The 20,986-nt window shown below is 35.6% G+C and overlaps 1 protein-coding gene across 1 annotated transcript in view; it reads left to right on the top strand.

The window, feature by feature from the left end:
- Nucleotides 1-20,986, top strand: part of MORF4L1 (mortality factor 4 like 1) — a 47,350-nt gene that overhangs the window by 12,619 nt on the left and 13,745 nt on the right. The window contains exons 2-7 of the mRNA XM_044660284.1: nt 4,453-4,499; nt 9,043-9,110; nt 13,784-13,900; nt 15,059-15,145; nt 16,226-16,306; nt 18,433-18,489. Coding sequence (XP_044516219.1) covers nt 4,453-4,499; nt 9,043-9,110; nt 13,784-13,900; nt 15,059-15,145; nt 16,226-16,306; nt 18,433-18,489 — 457 coding nt within the window. The remainder of the gene's footprint in view (nt 1-4,452; nt 4,500-9,042; nt 9,111-13,783; nt 13,901-15,058; nt 15,146-16,225; nt 16,307-18,432; nt 18,490-20,986) is intronic.

Genomic DNA, 20,986 nt, shown 5'->3' with positions numbered 1-20,986 from the left:
CGGGGGGAGGGGCCCCGAACGAGATCCTCCGGGCGAGGGGAGGGGTCCGGAGCTCGAGCCCCAGAGAGGGATGGGGGAGGGGCTCAGAGCGGGGGGTGGGGTGGCCTAGAGCTGGATCCTCTGGTCGAGGGGGAGGGGCCCAGAGCTGGAGCCGCTGGGAGGGAGCTGGGGGGAGTTTGGAGGAGGAAAGAGTTGGACCCGAGTTTACTTATTTAACTGGGAGCCTCTGGCTTTTCGCTCTCTGTGTCTGCGTCTTGGAAATAACCCTCGCCCTGGCTATTGTCTTCACCATTGTTAGTGCTCTCCTTTGTGCTTGTTGACTTCACCTCAACTGAAATCTCCCCCGGCCTTCTGCGATTTTATTAGAAGCGCAGTCCTGGCCCTCTTCCTCCCTCCCCCCCCCCTGCTGTCCCTGGCACCCTGAAGGCTAGGAGCCCCCGATCTAGGCCAATCTCTTTAATTTTTTACAGAAAAGGACTTTGAGGCCCAAGACGGGGCAGGCTCTTCTCCCCCTTATGATTCTTATGCTCTTATGTCTCTATCCCTGGGCACCTGCTGAGATGAGTTAGAGTGGGGGGGTAGTCTTGGCCGCTTCCCTCATTTGAAAGATAAGGAAACTGCTTGGTTTGGGAAGGGATTTGCCCCAGGCCTCCCAGGTATGTGAAGGAAGGGTCTGGGACCAGATCGCTCCAAGCTGCTCCAAGCTGCTCCAAGCTGTGCGGTCTCCCCCTTTCTCTGTCTTATTTTTGGATTGGGGAGGAGGAGGAGGACGAGGACGGAATGGAGCTGGGTTTAGTGGGAGGAAGGGGGGAGGGGAAGGAAGCCTGCCTGAGACAGGAAATACTAAACAATGTAAGGGGGGGAGGGGTTCAGAGACTAGAACCTGATAATTTGATCCTCTTCCAGGCCCAAGAGGAAGGCTGTCCTGGGTTAGGCAGGTTTCTTCTCCTGGTCTGTTGAAGGATAGTCAGAGAGCGCCTCCGAACTGTTCTGGGTTTTCTTTCCGCGGCTCGGGCAGCACAGTGTTGCTTCCTAACATGGCGGCTTGAGGCACACCTCGAGCTGATGGCGGAGGAACTGTTAGGGCTGTGATGCAGCATTTTAAAACCAGTCTTTGCCGTGATGTCTTTGTGCAAAGGACCAGAAAGGACCATCTTACTTCCCATTAAAAATCCTACTTTGTGTTGCCTGGTTTTCAGGTCAATGCTTTTAACTATAAAACCTTGTGAATGTGTCTTCTGAAATGTAAACTCTCAAAATTCAACACGTAATTTTACTCTTGTCTATTTCTTATTGAAAACATCGGATTATATTGTATGTACATTAACTTATAAGTTACTAACCATAATAGATATTATTTACTTCAGTGTGGTTGTATTACTACAGTGTACTACAGTACTACAACCTTGCTTCCAGAATAGATTTGTTTTTGGTATATGTTATACAGAGGAAGTTTGAGACGGTATTAGCCTCAGCTCCAGTGCCTGATATTTGTGGGCAGGTTGTAAAAGAAGGGTAAGGGAGGTCTTCGTTTTGAAGAAGCTTATAAGCGCAATACTTAGCTTGTTTAAGGGCTGCATATATACCAGAAGTGTAGTATGAAATGTGAGGTGAGGCTAGGAGGGTGTGTCTGGGAAGGAAGGTTCTGAGGAGGATGGATGGTGATAAAATCCACCTCATATTTACATATTCTTTCAAGTTGATCTAGCCATTTTGTTTCTGGCCATCCTGTAATCTAGATGAGGGAGAGGAATGGAAAGTGGATTTATAATAGATGAGGAAAGAAATTTTCACTACCATTTGTAGGTCTGTGCTGTCTCTGCAACTTCTAGTTTTCAGAAAACCGACATGTTCAATGATTTTCTCCGACTCACACAGCTAGTATGTGCCAGAGTAGAACTTCACTTCTGTCTCTAAGGCCAGCTCTGTCCACTCTCCTATGCTGTCTTTATGAGATAGATCTTTTCATTATTGTATTACATTCATTAGAATAGAGACTTCTTGAAAGTTTAATTGTTTCATTTTTTGTATTTGTATCCCCAGTTTCTACTGATTAGTAATGTATATACCTGTTCATTTAGACTACATGTCTAAAGGGTGGGTTTGCTAGCTGGTAAACCTAGGTTCTTATCCAGGGATATTAGCTATGTGTTCATGGGTTAGTAAAGCCACTTAACCCTTAGGTGAATACCCCCCCTGGCACATGGGTAAGACAAGTTGTAGATCATTGTATTTCCTTACACATCAGTGAGATCTCACACTTGGAGAAGGAAAGTGATGTGCCTATTGGCCACATAGCTGGTAAATGAGAGGTTCAGGATGCACCCTCATCATCCTGCCAGGGTGCTGCTGTTGTTTCTTTGTGTGATGATTAGAATATAGGTAGTTGGAAGTGTGGGCAGTGAGTTAATAAGTAAATCTTAATGAAATACCGGATTTACATATTAAAGATTTGGACTCAACAGATCATTTTTAAATTGAATGTAGGATTTATGAATTATCATTACATCAGTGTTTGAACCAGGGCACCAGGACCAGAGGTTTTGAAAGCCAGGCAGAATAGTTTAGATTTGTCATTATTTATAATCATAGACTCCTGTCCTATCAGGGCAAATTTTTTTGAGAAAGCATAATTGCTTAAATTTAGGATGAAAATTTTTTAAGAGTATCTTTTTTGGAAAGTGGAATCTTTTAATGTCATCTTAAATCATGGTAGCAGAGGGGATAGTGTGAGCATAATGTAGTACTAACAAACATGCCAAAGCTGGGAACTTAAAAGGTTCCTAATTCTTTTAAAGTAAAAAAAGAAAGTTTGTATCTTCCTTAGAACTAAAAAGAGGAGGCATTGCTTGACAAAAAAATAGATGTATATATAAACTATGTCTTTCATGTTTCTATTTATCAATTTTTTCTCAGGAGGTGGACATTCACAAGTTATTCTTCAAACATTAATTCTGTAGCTATATATAATGTTATCTTTGTTCTAATTTCACTTTTCATAATTTCATGTAGGTCTTAAATATTTTTTTTTTTTGAAATTAACCTTGTGTGAAGGAAATTTACCCCATTCAACCATTCCCCAGTTGATGGGGGTATAACTCTAGGCATACCATATTGCTCTCCAAAATGGTTGGATCATTTCATAGTTCCACCAGCTGTGTATTAGTGTCCCTATTTTTCCATACCTCTCCCAAAATTGGTCATTTTGTCCTTTGATTATTTTAGCCAGGTGTGAGATGATATCTCAGAATTATTTTGATTTGCATTTTTCTAATTAGTAATGATTTAGAGAATATTTTTAAATGTATAAAATAAAACACCTAAGGTTACAAAGGAAACCAAGGGTTAGTTGGGGATTAGAGTGTAATTTTTCATCCAATCCAAGTTCAAGAACCTCTAGAAATCTATTCAGATTGGGGCCTGGGAATCATTGGATCCCGGTTTAAGAATCTGCTCCAAAGGTCAAGACTAATAACTGAACTTTTATTGTGCATCTTCAGTACTTCATTTTTAAAGTATCTTCTTTCTACATGCCCATATAACTATTTCCTTTTGTATGAAAGTGTGACTGGTTTTTGGAATCCTCCTTTTAAGAGTGGAAGCTACCAAAAAAATTGGTGAAAACTTTTTTTAAACTAATTTTTGATTCAGGTACAACTCATCTATTTGAAATACTAGGACTATTTTAATCTGTATTAATTTTGGATCCTGGTGAAATGGATTTATTGGTATTTTTTATTTCATTTAAAACACTGTTGACCTGATTTAGTGAGACTAACTGGACTAAAAATAACTTAGTAATAACATATCCTTACCTTTAAGCCTGAGTTACCTTTGGAGATTCTTCTCTCTTGTCTTGATCTACCAGGAAATTTTGAAACAAGGACTGAATCAAGAATGAATAGAACAGGGTTGGAAATGCTAGCATTCACCTCTAATCTCGTACTGATTCTAGGCTTCTAGGTCTCATGCAGTTTTTTCTAGAACTGCTGAGCTTTGGAAATCCTATCATGTGAATTCAGATGGAGTGGAGCACCCTTCCAAAAAAATGTGAAAAAAGCAAAAATAATATTCTAAGTTTAAGGGCTTTAGAAGATGATGACGTTTCAATATATAGTGTAATACTATATTGCTTCACATTTAGGTGATAATCATGGGAAGGACATGGTTTCTGCCCTCTTACAAACCATAACATCTGGTATTCAAAATGTACTCCCGTTGTTTTGTTTATTTCATTGACTGCTGTGTGTCTTGAGTTTTCCTGTAATATAAAACCTGTTCATTTGTTAAAATGTTTGAAATTTGGCCCCAAATGCTGATATTCCCCTTAACTTTATGATTTTTGTTGCTAATATGGTATAAGACTTGGGTATATAATTATTTTATTTCATTGTCTCTTATCCTAGAGCCATATGCATAGGGATTAATTGAATACTTTGAAATATTTTACAGGTGAACGTGTGTTGTGTTTTCATGGACCGCTCCTTTATGAAGCAAAGGTAGGAAACTTTTCCTTTTACCAGGTTCCTGAGAGCTACTTTTAATTAGATATAGTTTAACTTCTGAGTTCTCTCTCTACCTCTTGCACTTACATGGGATAATTTTCTTTTTTACTGTGACCATTTAACTTCTTCCCTTCCAGTGTGTGGATGCTTATTAACCATTGCCCCTGCCAGGCTGTTGAAGGAGTAGCTGCCTTAGAAAGAACTATAGGAATTGTAAAGGGAAGGCTTTGCAGTTAGTTTTTCATATGTAGAAAAAGCACATGAACTGTCTTAAAAGAAGGCTACTATCTTTTGTGCTTAATTTTTCAGGTTACAAGTCAGTTTAGGTTTTATCTGCATAAGGTCATGTTATTTTACAAACATGTGAGGTAAGCATTTCATTATAATAGGTCAGATGTAAAGGCTGATAATGAAAAAAATTACTTAGCATTATATTGGACTTTTTATTTTGTGTGTGTAGATTTAGTCATTTTGTGAACTTTGTCTTTTTCCAATTCAAAGTCTGTTTTCTCTATCTTGTAGTTCACCCTTTTTATGCTCAGTGGAAAAAATTAATTTTAATAATAAACTTCAGTGAATCTCACATGTTTACTCCCTTCAACAGTGCAAATTGTAAGCCATTAATGAATTTTCATCCCATGTGATTTTTGTCCACATACTTCTACATAGCTTCTCTAGAGGACCTACCAAAAGAGAAAAGTTCATCTTATTTGAAGTCTTCCCCTAGGTATTTAGACTGTTCACATGTTATACCTTTGCTCTTGAAATATGGCTGGCCGACTTCCTTTCTAGTCACAAATGATCTTGTTAGTATCTGTTGAACCACTTCTAGCATGAAAATCATCACTGGTAATATTATAGCCCTGTTATACCCACTTAGTCCTTCATTGCCTTTTGGGTCACCTGCAGTTCCAATTCTTCTGGGATTGTACTGTTCCTTGATTTTTATCTGTGTAGCATTGCCAGGAGAATATTTGTGTTGCAGGTTAGAGAGTAGGTGTGGGGATCATTAGAAGTGCTGTGTGCATGTTCCTGAATGACATTGATCTAGCTCCTTTTCTTCTATTCACCCCAGGGCCCTGGATCATTGCCCATCTGCAGTGCCCGTTCCAGATATATGTATCTGTTGTTTAGCTAATTTAATGGACCACCAACACTACGTCATCATATGGGCAATGGGTATTCTGCATCCATTTGGTTTTTCCTGTGTAAATTGCTTAGGCCAGTCTCTTTTGAGTAGCTCTTGATTTCATGAAGCTAGGTCCTCTTAGCCAGGGATTGATATGTGAGCATGGAGTCATCTGTAGACTGAGATCCACCTTCCATAGGGCATACCTCCTGCGTTTGGATATTATACAGGGAACATTTCATGATAGTTGTTGACCTTCAGTGAACATGTTGCTTCCTGTTTTATTCTTTACTTAATGTTTACACTTTAGATTTTTTGAACAGAAATCTTCGTGAATACATTCTTTCAAGGACTCTTTGTGCGATGATAACATTTATGGTGGAGACCTTATTGGGGAGGATATTAAGACTTTTCCAAGTAGAGTTTGGTCACATGAGGATAGTGAAGAGAGCCATAGAGTCTTCACAGTACTGAGTTGCTGGGTTGATTGTGGCTATGCAATCATACTCATTTGCAAAAGTTTCTCAAATTTCATCAGACATCTTTAATGTATGTATGGACCATTCTTACAGATATTTTATAGATGAGAAAATAGGCATGTTAGTCTGGAGTTGCTTATATTTTCTTGCTTGAATTCTTTGGAATCCTTTTTTTCATTTTTCTCTAGCTACCTTGAAAATAATTTTTTAAAAACACATTTGAAATTATTTTGTCTCTATCCAGAATTAATTCTTTTTGTAATTGGTTCTTTAACATTTTTTAACATGGTCTAGTTGCCATTTTCTTCCTACAGCATCATCAGGTCCTGGAATCGAAATGTTTTTCCCTACCATTGTTGATAGTGAGAAGTGATATAAAAACACTGAGAGTCCTATCTCATTTCACTCTTGTTTATTTTCCCATTGTTTCTTGCTTACATTGCTTCTGGGATCCTTGGGTTCATTTGGGCCTCATGCTGAACTTTTCTGTACTATCCTTTCCCTAGCCCATTCCCTTTTGCAGTTTAGTGAGGTGAGCTTGCTCAGAATCCTTGGTTATCATACTTCATGGTGTTTGGAGATGAGCTTACATTCTAAGGTGGTGGTGTTCTTGGATACTGTGCCTGAGCCTTATTGTTTACCAAGATATATTGATTACATGCCTGCTACATACAAGGCACTGTGAGGTGCTAAAGAGACACAGACCCTTCTCTCAATGAGTTTATACTAAGAAAGGGGAAAAGAATGTTCACAAATAACTGATGCAAGGGGGAATGTTAACTGCAAAAGAGAGATCTATTTGAAGTATAGTAGAAATTTGAGGAAGTGTAGCGGGGAGAGGAAAGCAGGGAAGAAGGCTAGTGTGTATGCACTTAATTTTAGGGTTGGGAGTCCAGGAAAGACTAGGTATACCTGAATAGTAGGGAATTTCAACAGACAGATTGTTCAGAGGGTGAGGAACACATAGGTGTGGGAAATGGTGCAGAATAAAGACAGGAGAAAGAGAGGCTTGGATTAGAACAAGAGGTAAGAGTGAATTGTCTGGCTTGGGTAGAATATTGCATTTGTGAAGTAGAATGAATTTGGTAAGTCTGAAATAATAGATAAGAATGACACAATGATGCCAAAGGACAGATAGGACTGGGACAGAGAGAAGAGGAACTTCTAGTTAGGAGGCCATTTCAGACTTCAGGACCTTGAAGGTAGAGCAGATGCCAGAAGTAGTGAATTCTTAGCTCCTCTGCTCACTGAAGTAGAGTGGAAATGAGAAGGTGGTAGGAGCCAAATTCAGATATGAGAATAGGCAGTTAGAAGGCCTCTCAGTATAAATAAAGTTTTAAAAAATCTCTAAAGAAAATAGCATTAGGAAAAGAAATTATGGCCTCTACTTCTTCCCAGCATCACTCCTACTGTATTCTAAAGTGAAATAGAAAGGAATATTGGGTTTTAGGTTACTGCTTCCTTTGATTAGTACAGACTTAAAAAAAAAAATCCTGACCTCCTGTCTTAGAATTGATAAAAGTATTAGTTCCAAGGCAGAAGAGAAGTAAGACAGGCAATTGGGGTTAAATGACTTGCCTAGGGTCACATAGTTAGGAAGGGTCTGAGGCTGCATTTGAATCCATGCCCTTCTTACTTTTGACTCTATTCTGTAGGCCTCCTTGATGCCCCAGTTGCCTTGTTTTTTAACAGGTATATTATGATTTTGCCTTTTATAGATGTGTAGGTTGATAAAATGCTTAGCTTACAGGTAGTGTTTGGTATTATTCAGTTGATTGTCACATGTATAGCATGGCTGAAGAAATGATACAAAAAGAAAACCACTTGAAATTTTTTTTTTCTTAGAACAAACCCTTCATTTTTAAAATTTTTTTTAAAAGGGCTACTACAAATTTTATTTTTTTATTTTTTTATTTCCAAAAACCTTAATTAATTAATTAATTTGGAGCATTTTCCCATGGTTAACAGGATTCACATTCTTTCCCTCCACCGCTCTCCTGTAGCTGACACACAATTCCACTGGGTTTTAGAAGTTTCATTGATCAAGACCTATTTTCATATTATTGATATTTGTACTAGGATGCTTGTTTAGAGCATGATTCCCAAAGTGGGCGCCACTGCCCCCTGATGGGTGCTGCAGCCATCCAGAGAGGCGGTGAATTGCTCTTAAAATTAAAAAAAAAATTAATTTCCAGGGGGCTAAGTAATATTTTTTTCTGGAAAGGGGGCGGTAGGCCAAAAAAGTTTGGGAACCACTGGTTTAGAGTCTATATCCCCAGTCATATCCCCATCAACCCATGTGATCAAGCAGTTGTTTTTCTTCTGTGTTTCTACTCCCATAGTTCTTCCCCTGAATGTGGATAACTTTCTGATAAGTCCCTCAGAGTTGTTCTGGATCATTTCATTGTTGCCCAGAGAGAAGTCCATTATGTTCAAATGTACCACAGTGTATCAGTCTCTGTGTGTAAGTTCTGTTCCTTTCACTCTGCATCACTTCCTGGAGGTTTTTCCAGTTCACATGGAATTCCTCCAGTTTATTATTCCTTTGAGCACAATAGTATTCCATCACCAACAGATACCACAATTTGTTCAGCCATTCCCCAATTGAAAGGCATACCCTCATTTTCCAATTTTTTGCCACCACAAAGAGTGCGGCTATAAATATTTTTGTATATTAACTTGCAATTTCTGAAGCATCAACAATTTAAGAATTCTAATTGTGCCTACAAATATACACCTATATGAGGTACAACTATAAAGCAGTAAGCATGGATGTTTTCATGTGAAACTTCTGAAAATCAGTGACATTAGCTTCCAGATTTAATTCCTAGTTAATGATAGTATCTCTTTCAAAGACAACAGGCTTTTAAATAATTTAGATTCTTAAAAAGTAATCTTTCTGAGTCAATTGTTTTCTTCTTTGTTTCAGTGTGTTAAGGTTGCCATAAAGGACAAGCAAGTGAAATACTTTATACATTACAGTGGTTGGAATAAAAAGTGAGTATTGGAGCTCTGCCCACAAGGCTTTAACTTTTTTAAAATTTTTTTCTTTGAACCAGAATAAAGTACATAAAAGAGTTTGGGTCATGAACTGGCACAAGCTTGAGTTGCTAGAAACTTGTTTTTGTAAGTGATTTTAAGCTGTAGTATTTTATACTGCCAAGGTAATCTGTAATGTGATGAATTAATAGAATACTAATGAGGGCTTTTTAACAATTTAATTTATTTAGACTATATTCTTTGGAGCATGAATTACATATTTATTAAACTAAGAACCTAGGTTGCTTGATAGATAATAGCATATTCAGAAAGAATTGCTTGATTTGGGGAAAAAATGTGTTTGTATATAGAGTAAACTTTGGTGATATGATTTCGTATCAGTGACTGTAGCCTGTTCTTTTTTTTTGTCAGATTTTAGTTGTTATAAAAGATATACAATATGTGAATAGGATGAATGGGAAAGTTGGGTTCATAACAAGATAGCTTTGTGCCCAGGTTGCTCAAATGATTTGGAAACAAAAGCTCTATTTTCAGCTTTTTGGCTGCCAGTATCAGTACACAGTTACTCCAGAGTGGATCAGAACTCTCAATGGCCCTGGAAGAGTATTTCTAATTTATACCAGGACTGCTAAAAGTTGCCATTTTCAGATTGTTAAAAGTCCTTTATCACTTTGGGATAGGAAACCTGTATTGATGAGGCAACTAAAATGGAAAAACCAGCTTTTGTTTCAGTCCTGCATCTGTCTCTATGAGGCATAGTTTTGCTGACTAGTGTAGACATGGCCTGTCTCCAGGGACAGTGTATCTATATGGCATTCATTTCCTGTACTTTGAAACCCTAATGCAAGTTTTTTTTTTTTTAAAGTGAGCATACATGTGGTATTATGAAAAGGGTGATTTTTCTCATGGGGTGACCAAAGCATAAAAAGGTTAGATAATCAGACATTTTCTGTACATGATTTGAAGTTTGGTACCTTTTTATAGAAGATCAGGTGTGGAATCTGAGACACCCAGGGCTTGAGAATCGATCTGCTGTGCTGGGGTTTGGGATGTGATGGATGGCTGTGCCCATGCATCTCTGAGCCAAAGAAGTTCTCAGCCATTTTGGACTTTCCTCACCAGGTTCCAGAATCATCCAGATATTATTTTTAGCTCTCCCAAGATGATGTGGTCACCTCTAATTTCTTTCTTATGTTATATAAGATTGATTACCTGTCATTTCACCAGCAGGGTTTTGTTCTTCAGCTGCAAAGAGGTCTACTTCAGTAAGACATTTGTTGTGAGTTGTTTTTCCATAGTGGTGTTGTTAGCCCTGGTCAGGCCTTCCACACTCCATTTCCTGGTGTTTCTTGGGACCAATGTTGTGCATTTGTAGTCTGTCTGTGTGCACTCATGCCAACAGTTTTTTGTTCTTTTTGAATTTGCTAGGCTTGTGGGATTCTTGACCTAGGAAACTGGCCTTGTTAGGTGCATGTAGTAGCTAGGAAGAGACTGAAAAGTGGGGTACAGACTGGCTGGCTAGTGGGTGGTCAGCATGGCACAGTTTCCCAGGTACAAAGTCTTTTGCTTTTTGCTTTTGGTTTTGCATTTCTTCTCTGGTTTTTCTGGGCCAAACAGATGTGTTTGGGGAGAGGTGACAAAATTATTTTCTTAGCATAGTGATAATTTGGCAAGCAAATCTCACTCTTAAATCTTCTGTCCCCTTAGCAATTTTATTTTGGGGCTCCTGAAGGTACATGTTATATGTTGAACTTCTGTTAATGTTGTAGAAGGAGGAAAAGAGATTCAAGTTTTAAGAATGTGATTGCTGTCTGTAGTCTAAAAAAAGGTTTCCTAGAGATGACTTGGGGACTGGTTACATTGCCTCCTAAATCTTAGGATTGTGCTTTGTAATCTCTCTGTTGGTTTCTACCCATATGTGTCTACTTCCCAAAGCAACTTTTTGGACAGCAGTTTTCTTACTTTTTTTTAGGGTTTAAGGTGAGGGTGATATTGCTTCTTTTTCTTTGAACTTGATAGCTTAGACTAGGTTCTTGAACATGTTAGTTTATATTTAAATAATATTGATTGAGCATTTTTTCTTTATGAAGCCAAAGTTCCAAAGTAATATTTTTATTATACTGTCAATAGTACCATTATGCATGCTTTTATATTAGCATGTAGGTACTACTTGAGGTTGTCTTAAGGCATCTAATCAAATAATTGCTTATTTCTTTGTTGGTGTTAAAACATGTAGTTTTGTTGTTGTTTTTTTATATACAACTTTTAATTTTATCCATATGGTAAATGCTGGTGTGAACTTTCCATTAGCATAGGTCTTGCAGCTGATTTATATATGATGTAGTTGTTGCCAAATATTAATTTATATTAATTTAGTCCATTGAAAACAAGATTCAGCCAGTAACACCAAGCCTTTATATTTAATATTTTGGGAAATAACTGGGAGCTCCAGTTTTTTTGGCATGTTAGAATTAGGATTTCTGTGTCAGTAAAACATGCTCCATTTATTCCATTATCTGGCAGAATCCATTTGTTAATTGTTTATCTTGTAAATCTTGGTATATTGTCTTATAGTATGTGGTTTCTAGTAGATTGTCTTCCCCCTATTTGAAAATTAATTGTTGACGTGTTAGATGTTGCTCTTTTTCCAGACTTCTAGTTTTCTAGTGACAGCCCATCGGCATTCAGATAGCCAGGAATGCTTCAGATCAACAGGAACTTTGAGACTCCCTCCAGCATTACTTTGTGTTTAAAATGTTTAAAAGGAAGCAGGAAAGAATGAACAATAAATTCATGATTTTGATTTACTTTTCTATATCTTGTAAGGTTAATTGTTTAAGCAGTTCTTTCTCCTTAGAAGTGTGAACAGAAAATGTTTACAGATAAGCATAAGCTAAATATAAAATACAGACTGTAAGTGTCGCACAACCTAAAGCCACATTTGAAGGTATTGGAGATGAGGCAATGAAGTCATGTCTGGGTTTTGTAGCTTCCTTAAGGAAATTGCATAGTGAGATATCAGAATCCAAAGTATCTAGAAAAATTAGGACAGCAGATATGGCTAATTGAAATTTTCTTTTTTTTTTTTTTTTTTCATGAAAGCATACCTAATTCTGAGTTTATTTTTATTGGACTTGTAATTTTATCTAAATTTAGGTAAACAAAAAGTAGATGTTTTTAGTCTTCATTTTGGTTGCTCTTCTAACCCAATAGTCCCCAATAGGGGATGTTCAGGTTTGGAGTTAATACTCAACCATTCTGGGCTAACACCAATTTTGATTGCTTTTTCTTTTAAGTTCATTTTTGTAAAAATTTTGCTTCAAAACAACTTAGATGTTAAATATTAAAGATAATTTTACTTATCCCTAAAATCATTTTATGTATATCAACAAATACAAATAAAATGCATCTGAAAGAAGTCATTTTTCATTTTCTGCCAGTGACTTAGTGGAGAAATTAGGAGTATGTTTAACTTCAAAAATTGGTCTTAGATTTGCCAACTGTAATTATATGGGAGATTTCTAAATTAAAGCTGATTTGAAAAGTTCAAGCCCATCAGTAGTATCCTGAATATTGAATTTCATTGGATTTTATTTTGTAGAAACTACAAATCATTTCTTGACTATTTGTCACTTTAGAAAATGGGTTTTTGACCAATAGATTGGAAAATGTGACATTTTTGTTATAGGCCATATCATTAATTTTTATTTTTCATATTTTAGTTACTATTGATTAGCTAAGGTGTCTTCTTAGTGATCTTTTTGTTAGGTGTCAGGATTGATGGATATTTGACATTTGAATGCATATTTCCAAGTAGTTCAGTAAAATTATTTAACCCAAAATAAATCAAAGAAAATACAGCAGTGATCTTATTTTTGGATGAGGCTAGAAAATAGGAAAGGTGCTTATTGGAAACAAAACAAAACAAAACTATCAGAGGGACAATGTAACATTATTGTACTTAAGGTACTAAAATCACTCAATAAAATTTCAGGTTAGATATTGTTAGTTGTATTTCTTACATAAATTGAAGTATTTAATTTAAATTATAAATGGATAATTGTACAGTAGCATCAGCCAACATTAAGGCTTTAAAAATCCTTTGGGGGAGGATCAACAAAATGGTTTAAAAAAATTTTTTTAAAGCTTTTTGATGTCAAAACTGCATCATCACATTGGCAGGCTATAAGGAGACAAGCTATTGCCAATTTATCTAAAAGAATCAGATTATTAATCCTAGCAGAATTGTCTCAGTGTATTTTAATGCAATTTTGAGAAGGACTCATGGGGGAGTTATCAGTAGTTGGAAGGCTCATGGAAAATAATAATTAGTGGGAAAGTTATGTCTTGATTCATATATAACTTGTTTTGAACTAAGTCATCAAAATGGGGACAGAATATTTTCTTTAAAAAGAAAAAAGAACCAAACCACAAACCAAATTTTGAATTTCCTTTCAAACAAATTAATGTGTAATTTTTTTAAAGAAGTGCAATAGTTCTGCCAACCCTTTATTCTAAGATACTTGTTCTAATCTAAAGTCTTCCGAACCTATTAGAAATGATTGATAGAGCCATTTAAATACTCCATTTGTAAATAAATCTAAATAAAGCTTAAGCTAAATTCTGCACATAGTTACTGAGATTACTTTGTACTATGCTGTCTACATCAGAAGTGCTGTGAGGCCCAGGCGCTCTGAAAAAACTTTGAAGACACGTGAGGATATTGTAGCCCTTTTTCCTGTTCCTGAAGGAGCTCCCTCAGTACACCACCCCTTCCTGACCGCTAGGTAAATGCATGTTTTAAAGTTTTCTCTAGGAAATCATGTTGAGGATTATGGGGACACCCTCCCTCCTTTTTTTTCCTTTATCTTTTTTTTTTAAGGTAGAAAGTGTGTTTTTTTCCTTTCTTTTTCTTTTTGTGTTCATTTTAAATAGGAGGTCAAAGAAGTGGGGAATTAGTCAACCAAAATTCTTCCTCTTTGCTTTGAGGACACAATGAATTGTGTTACTAAAGGAGCTCCATCAGCAGGAGAAAAGGCTTACCAACTTTGACACCCCCAAAAGGCTATATCCCTTCACTAGGGTTTTTTTCCTTAATTTTTTTTTTTATTTGGGGATGGTTTTTTCCTTTTTTCTTTGCAATGTCACATCAGAAACTCTTGATTGGAAGGAGCTTTTAGAATTGGGGGTGGTTGGTGTACTTGACTGAATGACATTACAAAATACCTTAGCAGCAAAAAGACAGGTGAAGGAATTGTCCTGCCTGCAGTAACATGATGAGGGATATTTTTATGTGATGGGCAAATGATTGGAATGATATAGCTCTATAAGTCTTAGCTGTAAAGCATTTATTTAAGATGATTTAAGATGTCCCCCTGAGCATTCTCAAGGGGGAAAAGTGTTTAGAAAACATTTTATTACTGTCATTCATATGAGAATAACTTAGGCTGAATAGCATCGAGATTGCTTTAGAAATGCATCCATAGGCCCCCATGTTTAACTATGATCAGATAAAGCTAATCAACTTTAATCTTTAAAGGAATCAGTTTGTAGACTCTTGTGTTTCATTATGGCATTTTAAACTTTTTGATTAATGTAAAATTTTGCATAGTGTTGAGCACTGCTTCTGTGAATCTTGTAAAGGTGTATTTAAAAACATTAGGTATTTCAAAATAATTGGTTTAAAAATCTGCTTTTAGAATTGTGCTTAGACGTGTTATAATTACTAGGTTGCTTGGGAGAGACTGAAGAGCTTTTTGGATTCTGCTGGAAAAAGATCTCTAGTTGGGGAGTATGTTTTTAGCTGTTCCCTGACTTGTACCAGTGCATCGAAATTTAATTCAGAACAATCTTAAATATCTGCTTGGGTCTCAAATAATGATTGGGGACAGACTGAAGAATGATGCTAATTGTTGACTGATCTTTTAACTTTGTTCTTCCCCCAGCTGGGATGAATGGGTTCCCGAGAGCAGAGTTCTCAAATACGTGGACACCAATCTTCAGAAACAGCGAGAACTTCAAAAAGCCAATCAGTAAGTTTACTTTGCAAAATAGATATAAGGTTAGTAATCCCTGTGAGATAGATTTGGCTGAAAAGATATTTGGACTCTGCCATAGAATGTTTTTAGGTTCTTGTCGACCTATTGTATTGAAGCCGAGTCTGTATAAGCAAGACTCTCTGATTTGGAAATGGAGGGACCCCCTCCAGGCATTCAGTGCTTGTTACTGCTTAAATCTGTCTTCAGAGGCAGGTTAGAAGCTTGGGGGACAGAAACATTAACTTTAGTGTAGGTTGTAAGCCGGTAAAGTTTTTATGGCTTATTTTCTTGGGTGGCCTGGAGAGAGAATGCATCATAAAATTTAGATCTTGAAAGTTTCACATAAAGGAAGGTGTGGGATGGGAGGTAGGGATGGGGTTTGAGTCATGTATGATTCATTTCTGTTTTAAGGTTTGCCTCCTAGTGATGTACCACTGTGATCTTTATCCTCCAGGAGCAGGAGGTCCTTGGAATATTTTGAAGGACTGAAATAATTCTTCCAGCCCCTTGGGTTCCCTCCAACCTCCTTGCATTTTATGCTCTTTAATTTTTTCTAAAGGGAGTCTGGATTTAAGTTTATGGTTCTAGTATTTGATTTTTTTCCCCCCTTAAGGTCCCCTCCCATCCCCCCTTTAATCTCAGAGTAGAAATACATTTTAGGAGATAAAATGGCTTTAGAAGGGAAACCACTTACAGTAGTCTAAAGCTTTGTACCTTCTGAGAATAAAAAGGAATTATTATTCAAGGAAACGAGAGAAATTTCTCAAGTTTCCTTTTAAATTTACTTTCAATATGGCTCTTAGGCTGCTTTTATTTTTTTCCTAGGGGCTTTTTATGGACACAAAATTATAGGTTAGATCCCTACCTCCTCATATTAACTCTGAACTGTTTTCTGCTTGCGCATTAGTAGTTTTGAAGAAGCTTCTCTGTCGAAGGTCACAAAGGACAGCTGAATTTTACATGCTCCCATTTGAATGTTATTGGTATAGATATCTTAGAAGTAGTTAAGCCAGCCAAGTTTCCTTTTCCATAAATGCTTTAAGGTAAAATTTTTATTGAATTTATTTTTTGAAGGGAGCAGTATGCAGAAGGGAAGATGAGAGGGGCAGCTCCAGGAAAGAAGACTTCTGGTCTACAGCAGAAAAATGTTGAAGCGTAAGAAGCTTTATCTTTTATTTAGTGTGAGGGACTGGCATTTTATATATCATCTTTTATAGATACATACACATTCAGTCTCTATAAGCTTTTTATCATTTAAATCAGGTCTATTGAAATAAAACTTTGTTTTGGAACAGTGAGAGTGCTAATAAGAATAATGTTCCAATGTGCATCATTAAAATATTTGAATATGGCTTTATGCTAAGCTCTTTTTCCAATCAATTTTTTCTTGGGTGGTTTTTTTTCCTCCTCTTCTCCTTTTTTAGTAGGATGTGTAAATATATACACATATACATAGGATACTTTTCATATATACAAATATGATACTACTTCCCTAGCACCTATAGGGATGAGCTTTCAGTTGCTTATAGTAGTGGTGATTTCTGAGCCGTCCATACTCTTTAAGCCCCTTTGTAACTGGTGGCATGAATTTGTGAGGGATCTGACTGGAGATTAAGGTTCAGAAAAAAGTAAGAGATTTTCTTGGGAATGCAAAATGGCTAGTCTAGGGATTAGAACTCTAACTCTAGTTTCATTAAAAAGAGTTAAGTAGGATAAAGACATATTAATTAACATGTCTCCTATCTACATGCACATGTGCACACATGATTTTGTATATGGACATGTAAGAGGGTGGAGGAGTGGAACTTTTCTTTAGTAAACGAACTTATGAGTGAAGGTTACTAAGCACAGAATAAAGAGGACCATTACTTCTTGAAATAGATTTATTTGAAATAGAATTAATTTCTTATGTTAGAGTATGGTGTTTGTAAACCATTTTGAGTTTTGTGTAGAAGAAACCTAGAATAACCATCAATATCCACAATTCATACTTGTAAGCCATTTCAAAATTCATTGTAAGTTTTTCATTTAACTTCCAACTTGCACAGTTTTTCAGACATGCACAATTTTTGTATTTGCCATATTTTTGTTGAATTTTAAAAGATGTTTTTTTAATAAGGCCAGCATTCTCTATGTAGTTCTTTCCTGCCATACCTATTGTCAAAGGGCCAAACTTCTTACTTTTAAGATATGCCTTATCACAGATAAATTAGTTTAGCATTTTTAAAATAAAAAGAATTGGTGAAATAGTTCATTACATTTTGTTGATTTTAGTTCTGCCTATAGGGTTGCAAAATTAAAGTTGAAAATGCAGTCGATGCATGTTAGAGCTTTTCATTTAAGTTGGTTCATTTTGAAGTTATAAATAATATAGTTAGTTTGTATTTTGACATTTTAAAAAGATTTGTCTTTTATTTACAAGATATAAGTGGTGGTATTTTTTGTTTTTCTTTTTAAAAGGAATATTAACTGGTGGTCTTAAGTCATTCTTTTCTACTTTTGGTATCTAATAGGTTTCCTTTGTTGCATGTATTAACATTTTAGTGATTTGGTTCTTTGGTAAATTAGTCAATGTAGTAGCATGCAATAAGATTAGTAGCAAATGAGATTTTTAAATGCAGTAAGCTTCTATTTCTATAGAAAAGTAAGTAACATATTAAAGTAATGTTTTCAATTACAGCAAGTTCTTTATGGACTTGTTCAAGTTGGGATAGAACTCTTAAGGAAATTTTCAAGAGAAACCACTTTAGGTTTTAGGGATTTAGGGATATTGCATTTTATCCCTAGAATTACCATATAATATTCAATTGAATAATTTAATAAATAGTAAGTGCCTACTATGTGTATGTATTTTTGTATTAGAATATAAAATATGTGGTGGAGTGTCTCAGCCACTAAATTAGCAGGATCATTATTAAGAAACTCTATAAAGTGAAGCTTCCTTATAATACTTTTGGGGAAGAGTTTGAGTTTTTTGAAGCTTACCTGTGGGATAAGTACTTTAATGCTTACCGCTGTTTTAGGGACCCTTTGCTGAGACCATTAGAAACTATTTTAAGTGCTGGGATGGATACAAGAGGATGGAGTATTATAATGAAGTTTCACTGCATAAAAGTTAATTTGAAAAGACATCCATATACATCTAAGTTCTTTCATAGAGGTCATATGGAACTAGCTTCCATTTAAGAAAAGTTTTGCTTCATTTTGGAAAGTAAGGTTCATTTCTTTGAAGACTACATCAGGTCTGACACTCTGTCCTTACCATAACCCATTGTGCCTAGACTTTTTCAGAACAGATGGATCACTCGCTGTTTGGAGACCTCTGCAATATCAATGCGGTGAGTTAAGGATGGATTGTCATACCAGATTTTCATCCTGATATCCATGTTCCCTTGTTTTTTAGGTTTAATAAGAATATTTTTAATCATGCATAATAGTAGTCTTTTAGGTTTTGTTTTGGATTTTATTACTGGTAACTTTGTTATTCGGTTGAGTGTATTAGTATTCCTTTTTTTTTTTTTTTAAAGTTTAGGAAATAACCACTTGATTTACTGAGCTGCTTATTCAATTTTTTATCTTTTGAAAATTTTGTGTAGCACTCATTTTTAATATGTATAATTATTAGTAAATAAATTGCCAACTGTTCATACATGTTCTTATTATGTAGCTCCCCAAAAGATCAAAATAAAGTTAAGAATAAATTATCGTAGCAGTGGCATAAAGGTGCGGCCTCATTGAAATTGCACAATTTCAGTTAGAAATTGTCCGATATTATCTTTAGTCAAAAGATATACATATAGCATGTCTCTTTTTTGCTTCCATCTTTAAATAACAAACTAAGGTCAGTAATCTGATTCATAGTTTACTTGTTTCAGGTTCAATTTTAAATCAGTCTAAATGTTTTTCCTTTGAGGAATTAAGTTCCTCATTGAGAAAGTATTGGCATAAACCATTATTCAAATAAATTATTGGTTGGACTTATGTCCCATGCCTCTTGTGAAATTGTTACTAAGTTCATGATCAGTTTAGAACTAGAGAAGCAAATGAGCAAGTACATAATACCACTTTTGCAATGAAAGCTTTTCCTTCAAAGTGAACTTCACATTTTCTGATGCTATCTCATTCACACTATTAAAATAAACTTCAGAACCCTTGGCTTGAATGTTCTGTTACATAGTAACTTGTTTTTATAGCACTTTAGCGATTTACAAGTTCTTTTACATATACAGTTTTACCCTCTAAAATAGAATCATTTTAAGTTTTAAGCTCTTCTTAGAAATAAGAAACTTAAAACATTTTCAGTCTATTCAGAATAGTAAGGTGTTTTTAATAAATTGTTTTGCTCCCCAAAAAATAGTTATGTAAACTATAAAGAATATGGGACACTTAATAATTGTCTTAATTATTACATTAATTATGTGAATAATTATGTAAAACATTTTAAAATGTCTTTAGGGGGTATGCTTGTGGGCTTTAATATCTATAATTTTTCATTATAGTTTATGTCTTAAATACCTGGGCTGTTGTTAGCACTGCATAATTCTTACTTGGGAATTTTTTCTTGGAGCCTTCTTATCTCTCTGGTTCACTTTTCAGGAATGGCCTGACTTTTTTTTTTCTATTTTTTTACTGAACTTTATTATCTTATCCTTCCCACCTGATCTGGCCTCAGGTATCCTACTGAATTTTTTTCTCAATAATATCCATACTTTCCTGGTTATTCCCATTCTTTTTATTAAAATAATGGCCCATTTTCCAACTAACTCTTCATTGTGTTCATTCACCTATCATCATTAACTTTTTCTTTATGAAACAATCATAATATTTTAGAATTTGCAGGGACACTAGAGATCTTCTACTGCAAGCTTCTCATCTTACATTTGAGGAAACTTGAGTCCCAGAGAGGTTGTTACTTACTCAAGAACACAAGATTTTTCCATGGTCCTATAGGTGGAAGTCTTGAAATGTGTGATGTTTGAAGGTTTTTAAAGTAAGGGGATATAATATAGCTATGACAGGTAGGTATAGAGACAAAGTGATATGGTTTTGGTGGCTATATCTCTTGAGTTTTTAATTGCTTGACTTAAGAACTCCTAGTAGCTGGAATATGTAAACCGTGGTACTTTCTTGTAATCTTTAAGACACAGATAATGCCTGTTCTGCCTTTCCACTCTAGAAGAGGCCCCCTAGGAAAGAGTACCCTCAGGGGTCATTGAATCTTGGAACTGAAAGAATACTGAGGAAACACCAGGAATTAGGTGTTTTGGCTGAAGGCTTGGATGTGTTCCTGTTTAGGATACCCTTTACTTAACTTTTGGGATCTCTGCTTAACCTGCATTTGGTAATTTGAAAAAAGTAGTCATATTTGGTTATCTTTCATATTTTGTAAAAGTACGTTTCAGTTTTGCTGAAATTTGAGCACCATTATAGTTTTTTTAGCAGAAGAATTGAGGTTTTTCTTTTTACAACTTGCCAGAACAAAAAAACACTTCTTAAAAGCCCAATGTGTAGAATGTGTTCTCTTGAGTATCATAATGAAATATACCACTTTCATACTGGTAACCATTAAGTTAAGTATGAATTTTTTAGAGGATTGTATAGAAAGGAAAAGCAGGACAAAGGGCAGTTAGTAAAAAATTTTTCCATTCCATTAGGAAATATGATTAAATGTTTATTATTTATATTATATAGAGGAACCTCACATTTTTATTCCACTTTGAATAATTAAAACTTTTTCTCTCTTTCTCCCTGTGGATTAACCAAACTATTCACAAAGAGAGTCATCCACCTTCAAAAATTCAGAGTATATTTGTTTAAGTTTTAGTTCCTTTGAAT

This window comes from Gracilinanus agilis, chromosome 2 (genome assembly GCF_016433145.1).
Source record: "Gracilinanus agilis isolate LMUSP501 chromosome 2, AgileGrace, whole genome shotgun sequence".
Taxonomy (NCBI): domain Eukaryota; kingdom Metazoa; phylum Chordata; class Mammalia; order Didelphimorphia; family Didelphidae; genus Gracilinanus; species Gracilinanus agilis.
This window is presented reverse-complemented; position numbering and strand designations above follow the sequence as displayed.